Source organism: Anopheles maculipalpis, chromosome 3RL (genome assembly GCF_943734695.1).
Source record: "Anopheles maculipalpis chromosome 3RL, idAnoMacuDA_375_x, whole genome shotgun sequence".
NCBI classification, from domain to species: domain Eukaryota; kingdom Metazoa; phylum Arthropoda; class Insecta; order Diptera; family Culicidae; genus Anopheles; species Anopheles maculipalpis.
Window position 1 is genome coordinate 32,668,396 of NC_064872.1, and position 16,247 is coordinate 32,684,642.

General features: G+C 44.7%; 3 protein-coding genes across 11 annotated transcripts in view; all 3 read left to right on the top strand.

Moving 5' to 3' along the window:
- The window catches only part of LOC126564205 (sodium/hydrogen exchanger 7), a 714,899-nt gene that overhangs the window by 573,674 nt on the left and 124,978 nt on the right, over positions 1 to 16,247 (top strand). The window lies entirely within an intron of this gene.
- Positions 775 to 1,844, top strand: LOC126565675 (hydroxymethylglutaryl-CoA lyase, mitochondrial). The gene is made up of 3 exons (XM_050222875.1): positions 775 to 1,047; positions 1,121 to 1,289; positions 1,361 to 1,844. Exons 1-3 carry the CDS (start codon positions 952 to 954, stop codon positions 1,834 to 1,836), a joined length of 741 nt encoding a protein of 246 aa, XP_050078832.1. The 5' UTR covers positions 775 to 951; the 3' UTR covers positions 1,837 to 1,844.
- Positions 4,120 to 15,500, top strand: LOC126563761 (uncharacterized). Of its 2 annotated transcripts, none has more exons than XM_050220468.1 (18): positions 4,120 to 4,257; positions 8,276 to 8,486; positions 8,553 to 8,796; positions 8,871 to 9,118; positions 9,190 to 10,742; positions 10,811 to 11,270; positions 11,477 to 11,816; positions 11,882 to 12,041; positions 12,107 to 12,252; positions 12,325 to 12,613; positions 12,690 to 13,081; positions 13,159 to 13,271; positions 13,337 to 14,240; positions 14,310 to 14,515; positions 14,579 to 14,717; positions 14,792 to 15,007; positions 15,092 to 15,334; positions 15,405 to 15,500. In XM_050220468.1, the coding sequence occupies exons 2-18, from the start codon at positions 8,305 to 8,307 to the stop codon at positions 15,498 to 15,500; spliced, it is 5,931 nt and encodes a 1,976-aa protein (XP_050076425.1). In that variant the 5' UTR covers positions 4,120 to 4,257; positions 8,276 to 8,304. The 2 variants fall into 2 exon arrangements, with proteins under 2 accessions (XP_050076425.1, XP_050076426.1); XM_050220469.1 differs by having other exon boundaries at positions 8,553 to 8,787.

A 16,247-nucleotide genomic window follows, 5' to 3' on the forward strand; every position in this document is an offset into this window, starting at 1 on the left:
GAAATCGTAATTTTCACGGAACAGGTACAATGCAGCGCCGCTTGATGCTTGTTGTTGTTGTTTGGATGGACGGTTATATTTGAATGCGGCGCAACGATCGTCTGTTTTGACAGCAGCTAACACTGTGCACTCGATTACGACCATTCGTTTTGACAGTTCAGGAATGTGAACTTTTTGAATATTTTTCACCAGTTTTGTTAATGCAGTAATTTAGATTATTTTAAAAAAATAAAGAACTAGAAGTATTATTTCATTTTCAAAATGATTTGCTAAAACATATCTAATTTAAATTTTTTATTTCATAATATAACTCAAACACAGTAGGCCTACTGCGCCGCATAACGAATTAATTCACGTGTAAATACATAAATACGCTAGATTATCATAAAAATAAAGTAATTACGGGAAAAATTAAATAACTTAACAAATTTTGCAGCTTGTAGTTGTGTTTCACAAATGATATTTACGTAGATTTGTCCCATCATGCCACATTGTGTGATTCATCTCATTTTTTTCTATTTGTTTACATTCACGTCAATAACCGCGGGTTGACAACAAAGATCGCAAACGATCTGCAGCTGTTTCCGACCATTCCTACTGTTTCAGTTTCTACATTCCACAAAAATGATGCGACTTACCCAATTCCTGCCAACAATTGCACGCAATCGCCTTTACACGACAGTAAGTTTAGCTGTGTAGTCCTCAATACAATCATTGCGGTGTAAAACCATTCTCTTATCATTATTGCTTACATCATTCTCCCGTCCCCGTCAGAATATCTCTCAACCCGTATCGGTGCGAATCGTGGAGGTAGGTCCACGGGATGGTTTACAAAACGAGCCTACGCTGCTACCAGCAGCGGTCAAGATTGAGCTCATAAATCAACTGTCCGAAACTGGGCTGCGTACAATCGAAGCGACAAGCTTTGTGAGCGCCAAATGGGTACCGCAGATGGGTGATAACGCGGAGGTGCTGCGAGGTATTAACAAGCTTCCCGGTATTTCCTATCCAGTGCTGACACCGAATCTTAAAGGATTCCAAGCAGCGGTAATGCATCAAAATAGTCAACTTATAGGACCCAATTGCGATCATATAATGAAGAACCGCTTTTCCTCAACAGATCGACGCCGGCGCAGAGGAGGTGGCAGTGTTTGGTGCAGCGTCAGAAAGTTTCTCGCGCAAAAATGTGAACTGCTCGGTAGATGAAAGCATTGCCCGATTCCAGGACGTTATGGATGCGGCCAAAAAGGCAAACGTGAAGGTTCGCGGATACGTTTCGACGGTTGTCGGTATGTAAGAGAGTTGTGCGGTAATCCTTACCCGTAATGCTAACAAATTCCCCTATTTTATCGTACGCTAGGTTGCCCCTACGAAGGAAAAATTAAACCCTCGGCAGTGGTTCGCGTTGTGGAAAAGTTGATCGAGATGGGATGCTATGAAATTTCACTGGGCGATACGATTGGCGTCGGTACACCGGGATCCTTCACCGATATGTTGCGCGAAGTCACCAAGATCGCACCGGTCAATATGCTAGCTGTCCATTGCCACGATACGTACGGTCAAGCGTTGCCAAACATTTTGACATCGCTGGACTTTGGTATCGGCGTGGTGGATGCTTCCGTTTCGGGTTTGGGCGGATGTCCGTACGCACGTGGTGCGTCGGGAAATGCGGCCACGGAAGATGTCGTGTATATGCTGCACGGGCTTGGCATTGAAACGGGTATCGATCTGCCGAAACTCGTAAACGTTGGCAAGTACATTTGCGACAAACTGCAACGGCAATCCGAATCGAAGGTGAACCGTGCGATGAGGAAGACCAATCCAAACGCTTGTTAAGTACAGGTTGAGACATTTACAAAAAAAAACATTTTTTTTTTTTTTTTTTTTTATTCATGAGGGACGGCCTGGCCGTATTGCTAAAAAAAAAAAAAAAAAAAAAAAAAAAAAAAAAAAAAAAAAAAAAAAAAAAAAAAAAAAAAAAAAACATTTATCAGGGGTAAAAGTGCATTTACTAGTCGTAAGCATTTTTTTATTCGAAAATCCATTTGATGCATTAGTGTCATTTCAAGGGTCAGCCAAACAAAAAAAAACTAGCCATGCCGTTTTGCAGGTTGGCATCGTAGAAGTGATACATTTTGTTAATGTAATAAAATTAAAACCATGTTTGATTTCTCTTCGGATTCGATTTAACCTTCGTTTCAATGACCTAAAATACACTCTCACTTCTACAATCACCTACCCGTGTAGGTCATACCCATTTTGTATGGGAGTATGCATTTTTCCGGATTAAAAAGCTAATAACTTTTGATCTGCTTGTCATATTTGTATAAAAGTTTCAAAAAAGATGTGGTTTTTTACTATTTAACTAATAAAATAAAGTTGAGAATTTAAAACATACCCACATTTATTTATTTTTTGTTTTCATAGCTAGTAACATCGACATTTACAAATGTTTTTAACAAGCGCTTAACATACTTTTTGTCTGAAAATATGTATTTTTCGTTTTTTTATTATTCCGGTAAAATGGTCAGGCCATATTTGCTGCTTTTTCCGTTTTATATTTACTATTTTTTTATTAAGTTAACTAAATGTGAAAAGTAAATAATAACCATCAAAATAAGTCTGCGTACTGTTGTTACTTCTTTTTACAAAGTCAAGCAATCAATTTATACAAACAGAATAAAAATAGGCAAAGAACTGTCGGATAATCATGACTCCAAATAATTCAAACGATAGGCGTTTCTCTTATAATTTAAACAATTGCCCAAGCGACCGTAAGTGAAGAATGAAGACTTCATTCGTATTCGTATGCCGATCATGCATTGAGTCTCGTCTAAAACAGGCTCTTGTTACAAAAAAGACGAATAATCGACTTAAATTGAGTTGAGTCAGTTTGTGCCTAATGTGAATGCTTGTGAAACCTTGTAAAAGCAAACATTTTTACTTGTTTGCGATATGAATCCATTATGCTAGGAAACTGAACTGAACACTAAGTGTACGTTTTGAACAATAAATAGCAAACAAGATATTCTGTCAAAATATACTCAAGTGTTTGACACACAGTAACAGAAAACACAATACAGCGGCACTCGAATAAGTGTATCATTTCTATGATGCCACCCAGTAGGGTAGCGGGCCACGAGAATGCTCGGATTTCAACGGTTTGAAATTTACCGTGGCCAGAGACCTGTAAATTGTACACAGAAAATTTCTACCAACCGCAATTTTGAATGCAAATAAAATAAAACAATAATCAAATCATAATCAAACGCATCAAAACATAACTGACACACACCCACAAAATTTAGCCATTTAGACCGTGACGTCCGCAGAGCGATTTAGCAAGCCGAGTCTGCGCACCAGCATCGTCCAACGGAGTATACCACCTGAGCCCCGAGGTTCGTTGTCGGTGTTCGTCGTGCTTAAATTTAGTTGAGTATCGGTACCCGCCTCAGGCTACGCTGCAACGCGGACGCTGCGTAGATCGAAACGAGCCCGAGTGTGGTCCAACCCCTTTGCTTCATTTAGTACTTTGCTTGCTTGCCCCAAACTACGACTAGAAAACAGTATGCAATTATCGACAGCAAGCAAAAGTGAGTGAGAGAGAGAGAGAGAGAGAGAGAGAGAATCCGCGAAAGAAATCCTACGAGAGAGCCTATCGATCATCCTGCAGAAACGCCAGAGCAAACGAGTGGCCGATTGAATGTACGTACGATTGCAGCGTAAAAGGATATTTGCGATCGTCTCGTATTTCGCACACACACACATCCCGTTCGAAACATATCGCAGCATATTTTAGTGTATAGTTGAGCGTATACAGTGGTGACATATTCCAATTACAAGGTTGTGTGGTTTCCGTGCAAACGTAGTGTCCCCAACCTCCCAGCGCGAAAAAAAAAAGTGCTGGGAGAGCTTAGTTTATTTTTGCCCTCGCATTATGACTCGTTCTGTTGCCGAGCAGAAAGAAAATTCAACTGAAAAAATGTGAGTAATTTTCACTGTGCATGGGCATGGGTATCGTGTTAGCAGCAAGTGAATTTTTACCCGAATAAAACCCATCGATCGCATTACAGTAGAATATTGTAAGTGGAGCCCCAAACAGTGAGTGAAAACCGTGCGTATGTGTTTGTCGGGAAATTGAAATGCGTGCCCGTAATTGTGCTACAACGTGATTATCGTCGTGCTGCCGTGCCGTGTAAAGCCCGCCAGAACGCCACCAGTGAGAGTGAGAGAAAAGCTGGAGCTATATTTATAGAGGTGATAAAAAAGTGATTCCAGAAATTAATTATTACTATTATCTCTAGCTGCTAAGATCGTGCTACTAATGGGGAAGTACTGGGAGAGATATCTCGTTCCCGGCTCCGGACAGGGGAACGATGTGCAAATCGTCCCCTTCATTGTGGAAAGTGAACGGATTTTCTTTGTACCGCACCGAAATTGACGGTGGGACAAGAATTCGGGTTTTGAGTGCTTAGTTTGTACCACAGAGAGAAAGAGAGAGAATGTGTGTGTATGAGAAAGAGAGAGAGAGAGAGAGAGTGCCTGTTTTTCATACCAACACACTTGTGTAGATGCGCGTGTTGTCGGACTCTTCGTCGGCGACCGTATTCCTTGCGAAGATCATCATCATCATCAGCGGGTGAAGTAAATTATGTGAATTGGAATGAAGCAGACAACAGCAGGTTAAATGTGCCCCATCCTGCCGAAGCGCAAAAGAGAGAAAGTCTGCGGAAGATATTTTTAAATCATAGGCATACACAACCATACACCATCCATGCAAAGAGGGGGGGGGGGGGGGGGGGGCAGGTTCTGCTCTCATCTCGTATTAAACGCGTTACGCAATCCACAAGGCGAGCAGCGTCGTGGCCTCGATGTATGTTGTGGTGCCTGAAACCGAAGGAGTTTCTTACTGAAACAATCAGTGATCCTGGTCGTGGAAAGCTGTCTCTCTTTTTTTTTGCTCCACTAAACGAGGAAAGAGTCTCGCGAAGAGTCTCTCCACAGGCACATTTCACAACTCTTCGCGGGGCGTTCTTCATGCGCCCGGCCCTGCCGTATGCCCTAATGGCGAAGCGTTGATGGAAACCTGTTAGTTGACCGTTTGCTGCAATAAACTAAAGAGAGCATGCTGGAAAATGGGGACAAACTATTGGAACATCTGTTGCCTGTAGTGAGGCCAATGTCAGCAACAGACCTGAAGCGTAGACAACTTATGCGCGCGTGGAACTTCGTTTCGCATCGCTCGGTGTTCTTTTCGAAATGTTAACCTAATTAATTGAAAGCCTGTCGAACGTATAAAAATATGGTTTAAACAATATTCTCGTTTACTAAGCTGTATATGTGTGAGTCTCGTTTCAAATTCAACCAAAGAATTCAATAAATTCTACCACGAATTGCACGATTTCATTCTACAGCTAGCATGTGCAATTTTAAAACATCTTCTCTTACTCTCCCGCGTACAACTACTACGCCACACGTCGTACACAGGGGATGCATGCACATAAAGGCAAAACACAAAGCCGGCAGCAACAAGTATAACAAGCGGAGAAACTCTTTGTCACTAACCTGTTTGCCTGTATTGTCTCACTGACCATTTGGGGTGGACCGTGGCGTATGATACGGAAAAGTGATGGTAAGCCTTTTTTTCTATTTTTAAAAGCCCGATCAGTTGACGTTTGCGAAAGATGTGCTGCCTCTGACAGCAGCACGTCGTCACGTGTGTGTGGTAGATGGAACGGATGCACAACGGCTGAAGCTGATTGTTGGTGTGAAGTACTACGGTGTGGCGTCAGCTTGTCATTAGGAAGCATGTTCTGTTCTGGCAAATTTGTGAAAAATTTTATGTGAGAAAAATCGAGACTGATCTTTGTTATCCCATGATTAGAAGAATATGATTACCATATGCAATTAAAGCCGCAGAAAGGCATGTGGCATACCAGTATCGAAAAAGGTTTTAATGCCGAAGAAAATAGTTTGAATAGTAGCGATAGAAATAGCTGTGAAAGCATCTTAAACATTTCTTTTCATAAGCCAAATGAAAAGCAATGGAGACGCATGGTATTTCACAGCTTCCAATGGAGACGCATGGTACCTAAAGCGTTCTAATGGAGACGCATGGATACATACTAGAAGTGATTTTTTTCGTTAATTTGAGCTAAAGAACTGAATTTTTTGCTTGTATCTGTATCGAACACCGTTGTTAAACTATCATTGAACAGATAGTTGCAAACTATCAGAGAGGATTCCGAAACGGAAAATCTACCACTGACCAGATCTTCACCAAGGGGCAAATTTTGGAGAAGATGGCTGAACAGCAGTTGAACACGTACCATCTCTTCAAAGATTTCAAGGCCGCATATTATAGCATAGCCAGGGTAAAACTCTACGAGGCCATGAGCTCATTTGGGATCCCGGTCAAACTTATCAGGCTTGTTAAAATGAACATGACCAACGTTACATGCCAGGTGAAGGTGGATGGAAAACTCTCAGGGTCCTTTGCTACCACCAAAGGCCTGTGTCAGCCTGTCTCCTATTCCACTCGGCGCTAGAGAGGGTCATCCGTGACTCGGAAGTGGAAACTTCGGGAACCATCTTCTATAAGTCAAACCACATCCTGGCATACGCTGATGATATATGCATCATTGGTCTGCGGCTCTCCCAGGTAGCAGAACCTCGGGTTGCAGATTAACGAGGCAAAGACCAAATTGATAGTGACATCATCAGCGGCCCTACTAAGAAATCCGGAAGTATGTCGGAATGATGTACAGATAGGTGACCGCAAATTTGAAGTCGTCCAAAACTTCACCTATCTCGGGTCAAAAGTCAGCACCGAAAACAGCATAGAGACGGAGTTGTGCGCTAGGATGCTGGCTGCCAGCCGGTCTGTACCGGACTGGCCGGACTGTACAAAACAGTCTGAGGAAGCAGCGAATTAGGCTTGCCAGGCTCCAATGGGCTGGACATGTTATACGCATGGCACCGGACGACCCAGCTCAGAAAGTCCTTCTAGGCCGTCCACACGAACAGAAGAGGCGTGGTAGGCCCAGATTGAGGTGGGAGGATGGCGTAGAATCATCCGCCATCAAAGCCGGGATAACGTATTGGCGGACGACGGCGCGGGACCGTGAGCGGTTCCGGATTCTGCTGCGGCAGGCCAAGACCGCAAAAAGCGGTTACAAGAAAAAAGTTCAAATCCACTTTTGCGAAGTTTTCTAGAAAAATATTTACAAATAATGTTCGGTAGGGTCATCGATTAGTTTCACTTCCTAGTTTTTGTGGAATTAAATTCAATTGAATGACATTCTTGTCGCTTTCAATAAAAATAATATATGGAAGAACTTTGCTTCAAACCCCATCGGTACCCTTCTCCCGTGGTAAGGTCTGATTATCCAACTAAATACTATCAGCAAGTCTGGTAAGCCATTAAATGGCCGGCGTGACCTAACAGATCGTTAAGCTAAAAGGAAGAAGAAATAGTAGAAAAACACAGGAAAAGTTTACCCCGAAAAAAAGATGACATGCCAAACCATTTGCAGCTGTGGTTTCGAAACAAGAATTCTCATGCTAAACCACAACATAAAATAATCCAACAAAGTTATTAAAACTGTGTCTAGAGGTGGTAGGATAAGATCAATTAAGCTTCAATCAAGAACCAAAAAAGAAAAAAAGAATTGATCAATGATTGGGTAATAAAATGATAAAAAAATCGCCCAATGACTGGAACAAATGTCCTCAAAATGTTCAATTAATTTTAACAGAAAAAACGAAGTACATTGATTGCAAATTGGCGTCACAATTTAATTTTTACCTGATGTACAATAACTGGTGGTTTTATTGGCGGTCACTGTATCATCAGCAAATAAATATGAAGCTCTCTATCTTCTAGATTTCCTGCTAAATATAAAATAATAATAGTTATATTAAGCTAGGTTTTCGTTTGAACAACGAGAAATCCAAACAAAAACGTTTCAAAATTGAAGTTCTTAATCTGATCATATGATCGATCGATTAGTCCACCGTGCTGCGCATTGGGAGCATAGACGATAAAAATAGTGTGCCATTTAGTGCACAAGGTCCCGCCAAAACACGTGGGTGTGGCGGCGTCGATGACTATTTATAGTCTGGCGCTAACGCTATGTTTGTAATCAAACGCGCCCACATTGCTGTGCCTTGTCGTACGATGCTCGCTTGATCATTATCGACATTCCTACACGAAAAACCTAATTTTCGAATTTTTTTTACATTCGACAAACATGCCGCGAATCCTATCGTCTAGCATTGAACATCATTGAATGAGACGTCACCATGTCGCACCTATTCCCAAGTGCAAAGGGTGATCAGTTATGTCCGCTTGGTTTCCATCCGCAAGTACGCTGGCCCACGCGATGTAAGCGATGTTTTCGAGACTACAAGGAACACGGAAATAAACGAAATGGAGACGACATAGCAGCTTCAACGCCGGTTTTGCCAGGCTCAACCCAATCACGGTGAGTGGTGAGTGGACTGGCGAAAATAGCGTTTGTGGCTAACTTTCTCGTAACATCCCGCACCAGCAATCGTGACAGTGGCAGCAGCACCACACTGGACAAACCGGTCCGAAGTTGGACATCTACACAGAATCTGCTTAGTCCGAGTAGTGGCAATGGCGGCAGCAGTCAGAACTTTCAGCAACGTCCAGCTTCGTGGGCCTCGACGCCGGATCTGGACAACATTCTGCAGGCGGTTAAGGCCGATTTTACGGTCAACTTGCCCCTCCCTAGACGACGGCATACGACAACATTCGACAATGTTAGTAATGTATGAAGAGTGCAGTTTAAATGCATTTCTACTTGAAAATGTGTATGAAACGAAGCTTCATTTGTGACTTCCAGCTAGACGAGGTAAACTCGACAACAGTCACCATCAAAAGGCCACCACTGCCACCGATTCTGAAGGTGGAAAGCGTTAAAAAGGAGGACAAGGCAGAGCTACAAAAACGTGAAGACAGTGCAACGGACATTGTGATCGAGAAGGGTGACTCGCTGGCGGAGCGTGTGCGTAAGTTAAATCTAATAAAACGGCAAGGTAGCGCAGAACGGGAGACGAGTCGAGAGCGTTCAGTTCCTCCGAAGCAGGAAAAGTAAGTTTCGCAAATAATTACAATCATCCAGAAAACGGTCCTAACCTCTAATGTTTCCCTTTAAATTTCAGAGATGAACCACCAGTCGTAACAGCGAAAATTGTTCTCAAACCGCCCAAAACAGAACCGGAAACGGTTGAAAAAATCGAACGACGAAGACGTAGACCCATTCCAGACACACCCGATTCCAGTGTCACCAGTTCCTCTGCAGCTACAACTAGCTCTAAAGTAAGCACCGCCAGCAGTGTGAAGCCGACGGTAACGTTTGCAAGCACATCACAGCCATCAACCGCGTCTTCTACAACTAGCTCCCAGACTTCCAAAGAGTCTCAGGGAACTGATGCAAGCGCTACAACCAAAAGTATCATTCGCAGACGACGCATAGAAGAATCTACAGCACCGTCGTCGTCTACCACTTCTACCCCGTCCTCCGTTGGGTCTTCATCGTCATCAAAATCCACCCTTACTCAGTCGAGCCCGTCCATAACCTCTTTCCAGCCGAAGAGTGCGCGTCCTGCCAGTGAGCCGCAAGTACCCAGTTCCAGCAGCGACGATGTCAAATTCCTCATATCGATTAAAGACAAAAAAGCGAAAGCGGACGATGATCTACACTCGATTACGACCGAAACGACCGAAACGACGGAAGCAACCATTGTGGACCACACAGACATTCGAGAACTGCAGGAGGAGAACGAAGGTCTCAGACGTGAACTGGAAACGGTCAAAGCACGAGCGGAACGAGCCGAACGGGACAAGAGCGATATTCTGCTGCGACGTCTTGCCTCCATTGACACTGTGTCGAACAAGACTGCTGCGTCCGAAGCTCTCAAGTTGCAGCAGAAGGTAAATGAGCAGAAACAACTGATAGATGACCTGCAGGACGAGAAAAAGTTCCTTACCACCAAGCTGAAAGAGATGTCCGCCGATATGAATGTTCGGGGCAGTCGAGGTATCGAGGAACAGCTTCGCCAGAAACTAGAACAGGCGGAAACGCTCTGCGAGGAACTGATGGATGAGAATGAGGAAATCAAACGCGAACTTCGCAACATGGAAACGGAGATCGAAGAAATGCACGACAACTTCCGTGAGGAGCAGGCGGATGAGTATGCGTCACTGAAGAAAGAGCTCGATCAAACGACAAAAAATTGTCGCATATTATCATTCAAGCTGAAGAAATCCGATCGCCGTATTGAGCAGCTAGAGTCGGAAAAGTCTGCCCTTGGGGCGAGCGGAGACTTGGCAGCTAAAATAAAACAGCTCGAGGATGAGCTGAAGGTGTCGAATGAAGTGGCACGTCGCCTACAAACGGAACTAGAAAGCGCTGGCCCAGGAGCAACGCCAACGTCTCCGACTAAGAAAACACCGAGCCTTGGCAATATCGGTAAGTCGACGTCGGCCGACAGTAAGATTTCTCGCGCCTCATTAACACGCGGTGGATCGCAAGAAGATCCGGCACAGTTGCTGCGCGATCTGCAGGATTCGCTCGAACGGGAGGCGGACCTTCGGGAGCAGCTTAAGTACGCCGAGGAGGAGGCGGAAAATTTGCGCCGCAAATCATCTCGCGTTGAGGATGAGAATGACTCTTTAGTAATGCAGCTGAAGAAGATGGCAACGAAGGCGAAAAGTAAGTAATTTAGTTTAATTTTTAGTATGTCCTATAAAACACCTTCCCCCCACATTAATTCATTGCAGCTAAGAGCAGTATCTTCACTAAGGCAAGAAAACTTAGCCCAGCACCCACATCACGCTCCAGCACGGACACTACTCCCATAGAAAAGGATGAAGGAATATCGGACGAGGAAGACCCGGCCGAACTGCGCTTGCAGCTCGAACTGAACGAACAGGAAATGGCAGTTCTGCGGCGTAAGATGGAGGAGTTCGAGCACGAGAACAAACATGCGCGAGAGCAAATCAAAGATCTGCAGGAAAATCTAGCATCCAAAACGAAGGAACTGGGTCGCAAACTTCCATCGTCGCTCGGTAGCAAAACAGGTGTGAAGGATCCATTGGAAGAAAAGAAAATTACTGTTATGGAAGAAGAGATAAGCGAGCTGCGGAAGAAGCTGATCGAGAAGGATCGCGAATTTGAACGATTGCAAGCTGAGATGGCACTAGCTAAGTCAAAGGGTGGCAAATCACTGTCTAAGTCCAAGTAAGTTTATCGTACACTGGCCTTCTTCTTATTCTCTTTGTGAGGATGTATCACGGTTCGGTAAAGGTAGTTCCAGTTTCCCTCCAATACTAGGTCCGTGATTGTAGTTCCATGATACTCTTCATGTTTTTTGGGACCGGCTACTGATGGCCATATATCGTGAAAATCATTGTTGATAACCATAATTGTCCATCCCTTTTTTGCAGATCACTTGAAGCCCTTACCGAACAACAGGCACTAGACTTGAAACGACAGCTGCAGGTGATCGAGCAGGAAGCGACTGTACTGCGAGCCAAAACGCAAAGCCTCGAGCAGGATAATGAAAAGTATCAGGCAGAGATCAAGAAGCTTCAGGCCGCCGCACCGAAGGCAACCGCAACATCAGCGGCGGATAAGAAAAAGCTTACCGATTCGATTGAGCAGTTGGAGAAGGAGAAACATGAGCTTGAGGTACGGTTGAAACGCCTCGTACAAGAGTCTCTCAGTCAGCTACCGGTACGTTTGTCCAAGAGCCCGACAGATATGCACACCAAACTTCAACTAAGGGTAAGAACCGAAAGAGAGCTTTGATGTGTACTGTACTGCAATTTCAAACACATTTTCGTTACCAGAAAATGGTCGAAGAATGTGAAATGGAGATCGACGAACTGCGAGCTTTGGTTGGCAAAGCGGGTGCTTTGAACATTACTGCGCTAGAAAAGGAAAGGAAGCAGCTCGAGGCGGACCTGACCGAAACAAAGCAACAACGGGATAAACTTACATCTGAGCTAAGTAAATGAGCGATAAGTCCATTAGAACCTCTGCATTGAAATCTAATTGCGATGCTTTTTTTTCAGGCACACTTAAAAAGGAAACTCTCGAACAGCAAACATCGAAACTGAATGAAGCACAGCGTACTGTAGAAAAATTGGAAGACGAAAATAGAAAGCAAAATGAAAAGATTAAAACGCTCGAAGATAAAATCACTAAAATCAATACTACAGTACGTTAAGAGAATAGGCGAATCGAAGATTTAAAAGAAGTAATGATTTATTTTTTCCCCACAAACCCACAGATGAAGGCTACAGAATCAAGCAAAACTTTCCTCGAAACTCAACTCAAAACGGAGAAAGAGAAACATACCACCGCCGAGCGAGAGCTTGAAAAACTACGCAAGGAAAAGACTAAGCTGGACAATCGGATCAATGATTTAGAGAAGGAACTTCAGCTCTCGAAGAAAAATGCCGAGCTCATCAAGGAAAGTCTGGAGCGGGAAATGGCGGCAATGAAGAGTAAATCGTCTACCGGTGCGGACGATACCGAAGCGACGAAGCTTCTGCAGGATCTTAAAAAGCAAAACGAAGGTAAGGGCAAAGCAAAACTCATTGCAATAGAAAATGTTCGCTATGAAACTATTTTTATCTTTCTGTACGATTGTAGAACTAACAGCAGAGATCCACCAGCAGAGCAGAAAGTTCGAAGAGTTGCTTCAGAAACATGAAACCATGGAAGAGGACCATCTGGTCGTTAAGGCACAGCTTGCATCGGAACGCGAAAAGACGCAAGAAGTTGATAAGCTGAAGAACAAGCTGCTCCAAGCGGAAGCCATCGAGTCAAGGCTGGTAAAGGAAAACACTAACATGAGCCGCCGATTAGTGGAGGTGCAGAAGAAATTAACCACCGCCGAGACAAACAACGACAACCGGTACGCCGGAATAGAGCTGGAGAAAAACCGCTTGAAGACGGCACTGGAAGACAAGCAGCACGATTACGAGAAACTTACCAAGGAAAGCGAAATGAACGCGTATCAAGTGAATCAGCTGAAAAAAGACGTGAGTGGTCTGGTGGAAAATTGGTAACTGGGCAACATGAATGAATATCCATTTATATCTTCCCTGAACGATTCCAGAACGAAGACTTACGCGGAAAACTGGATGACTATGAACGCATTAACAAGGCTCAGCGTACACTAAGCGAACACAACGCTCATTTGGAGCAGGAGCTGAAGAATGTCTACAAAAAGTAAGTGTTGGTGTTTCTTGCTTCGGCAAAGCTACAAAGAACATATTCTGACATATTTTTTGCAGACTAGAAGCGTCGGAGTTGAATGTAAAGTCAGAAGTAGCTGCCACACGCTTGCGCTACGAGCAACAGGTGACCAACTTGCACAACGAGCTGACAGCTATGCAGCGACAGTGCGAACGGTTTAAGCGAGATCGTGATACCTTCAAGCAGCTGGTAGAAGCCGCCCAGAAGCAGATTGGAGATATGAAGGCAAACCGACGCAGTCTCGCGTCCGTTACCAGCAGCAGCGGAGACGATGACGATAAGACGAAGATAGTCGCACTGGAGCAACAGATTGGCTGTCTCGAGGATGAACTTAGTGAGGCTCGGCTTGAAGCTAGCAAGGTGCGCACGGAGCTAGTATCCGAGCTGAGTGCGTCCGAGATTAAGATCTCGGAGATGCAATCCAAGATCAATGAGCTGGAAGAGGAGAAAATTATGGGTAGCGGAAAGTCCAAAGTGCCCGGCACGAAGACACGACTCGAGCTATCCTGGCAGAAGGAGCGCGAGGAGTTGCAACGGTTAGTGCAGGAAACGTCGACGTTGGCTCGCGATCTACGCCAAACACTGTACGAGGTGGAGCGTGAACGGGACAAGGAGAAGCTCGAATCGAAGCGCAAGATCGAACAAATCAAAAAGACAACCGAGGAAGAGATCGAGGAGGGTCGCCGGAAGGTGACCGAATTGCAGAGCGATCTGCTGGAGTTGCGCGATGCTCACGCAAAACTGCGCACGGCAAACGAAAAGTTGCGCCGCGATCGCGATCGTTACGAGCGTGAGCGGGTCGATGCTACGAGAAAGAGGCTGGAAGCTGAGGGTGACAGACGGATAGGTGCGCTGCTGCAAACGGTTGACGAGTTAGTGAAGCTCGCGCCGGAACTGCAGAAAGTAGCGTCCAAGGAGTCTCACACAACAAGCACGGGAAAGGTAGCGGTTTATTTGAGATCGGGAAGATTGTGCGGTTTTGATGAGCTAATTTAATGTCTTATTCCACAGACCATCTCAGCTAATGCACCCATTCCAACACCGCCCATGCGTCACAAGAGTCCATCGCCGGGACCTGGAGCCACAGCACAGCCACAGCAATCGATTTCTACAGTATTAGCCAGGCTGGCCGATGCATCCGAAGATCTGAGACGCTACCAGCGTATGTGCGACGAGGAAAAGGACAGAGAACGGGCACGTCGCGGTGGGATGCGACGGTAAGGATTCCTGAACATTCCCCAGAGGAGATCCAAAAGACTCATCAATATCATTCTTTACAGTGCTGCATCGCAAGAAAACGATACAATGCACGATAATTCACCAAGCCGGCCGGTACTCAGGGTGAATCGAAACGGTGGCAGCAGCCTGCACAGAAAGAGTCTTTCGTTGGATCAATCGATGCAGGCTGAACAGCAGGGGGTAAGCAAACTTAAGTCGTTAACTCGCTTCCGCTTCTGACCTTTGCAATTTTTTTTTTTTTTGCTCTTTTAAAGCTTATCTGGCGCGAAGGGGACGATAGTATGTCGTCACTGCAATCGATCGACTCCGACTACGGCATGATGCGCCGCGATTCCAGCCTAGATTCGCGCCTGTCGACCGGTTCGACCCAAAGTGATATGCCTCGCATGCGAAAGAAGAAGCGCGGTCTGATGGGTAAACTGCGCAGCTTAAGTCTGACGCGCGGCAAAGGAACCGAAAGCGATTATTCGGTAAGTTTACCGCGCTTTTTGTAGTGGATTTTGGCAACAATCGATGGAAGGCTTATTACGTATTTGACACTTTATCATCACCAGCACCAAGGATCAGATTCCGATCTCAGTCTGGCAGGTGATGTTCGATCGAGCAAAACCAATCTAAAGGGAAAGCTATCGGGAATGTTCCGTCGGGCCGGATCTTCTTCGCGCACCAACAGTGCCGAAGCTATTGATCGCGAAATTCAACGCCCAGTCGCCATCCAGACGCTCGGTAATGGTCCTACATCGGTAGCTGTGCCACCACAACGGCCAGTTTCTGCTAGTACACCGCATTTAGCTAGAGTAAGTCAGAAGTCTTTTTGAAAGGGTGGATTCAACTGTAGATTATTGATATTTCGAATTCTTTCCTTAGGCTGCTAAACCTCCCACACCGTCAATGGCATCAACGCAGAGAAAACGGCTGAGTGCTAACCTTCCACCAACAGGCCAATCTTCTGGTGGAGGTTAGTAACGGAATCGATGGACTCAAATTGGTGTTATTGGCAGACCAAGGAAGACGGATATGTTGTAGCTTTGTTTAGAACAATCAAGTCATTACGAATGATTGTCGATCTCTCCAAACCGTATCGGCATACACACACAAGCTCAAGCAACTCGCAATCTTGGGCCTACGTTTACAGGAAGTGAAGTGCACTTTTCTTAAATTGTTCATCGTGATAATTGTTGATGTAGCAAATGAAACACAACCGAGAGCAATCGTTAAATAAATATGTTCCACTTATTGTTTATGTTTTATGGTTACTTCGTGTATAGAAGAAGATTTGTACAACATACCTTAATGTTTTTCACCATAAAATACACAATTATGAACAAACAACACTTCTTTTTCCACCTTTCCGGCCAATTAAATGGATATCGCAAACAAACCCTTTTTTGTAGTACACGCGCCCGAGCGAGTGTTGGTCACACTAATTTTATTGACTGTGGACACTCAACGACCATGCGAAATTGTCCATTTCACCCAGTGTGCACTGCACGAAACTCGCACCATCATCGTCGAGCAGTTCGAGCAGCGATAGGGCTGCTGTCAAAACAGTCATCGCGCTGTCATAACAAAGCAAAAAAAATATATCAATTCCTAATCAACAAAACGAAGTGGAAGCAGCGCACAACGAAATAACAAAGACGTACAGTGCAGTGGAAGGCAAAGGAGTTAGTTTTATAGCTACGGGGATTCTCCCCCATCTTTGTAGTT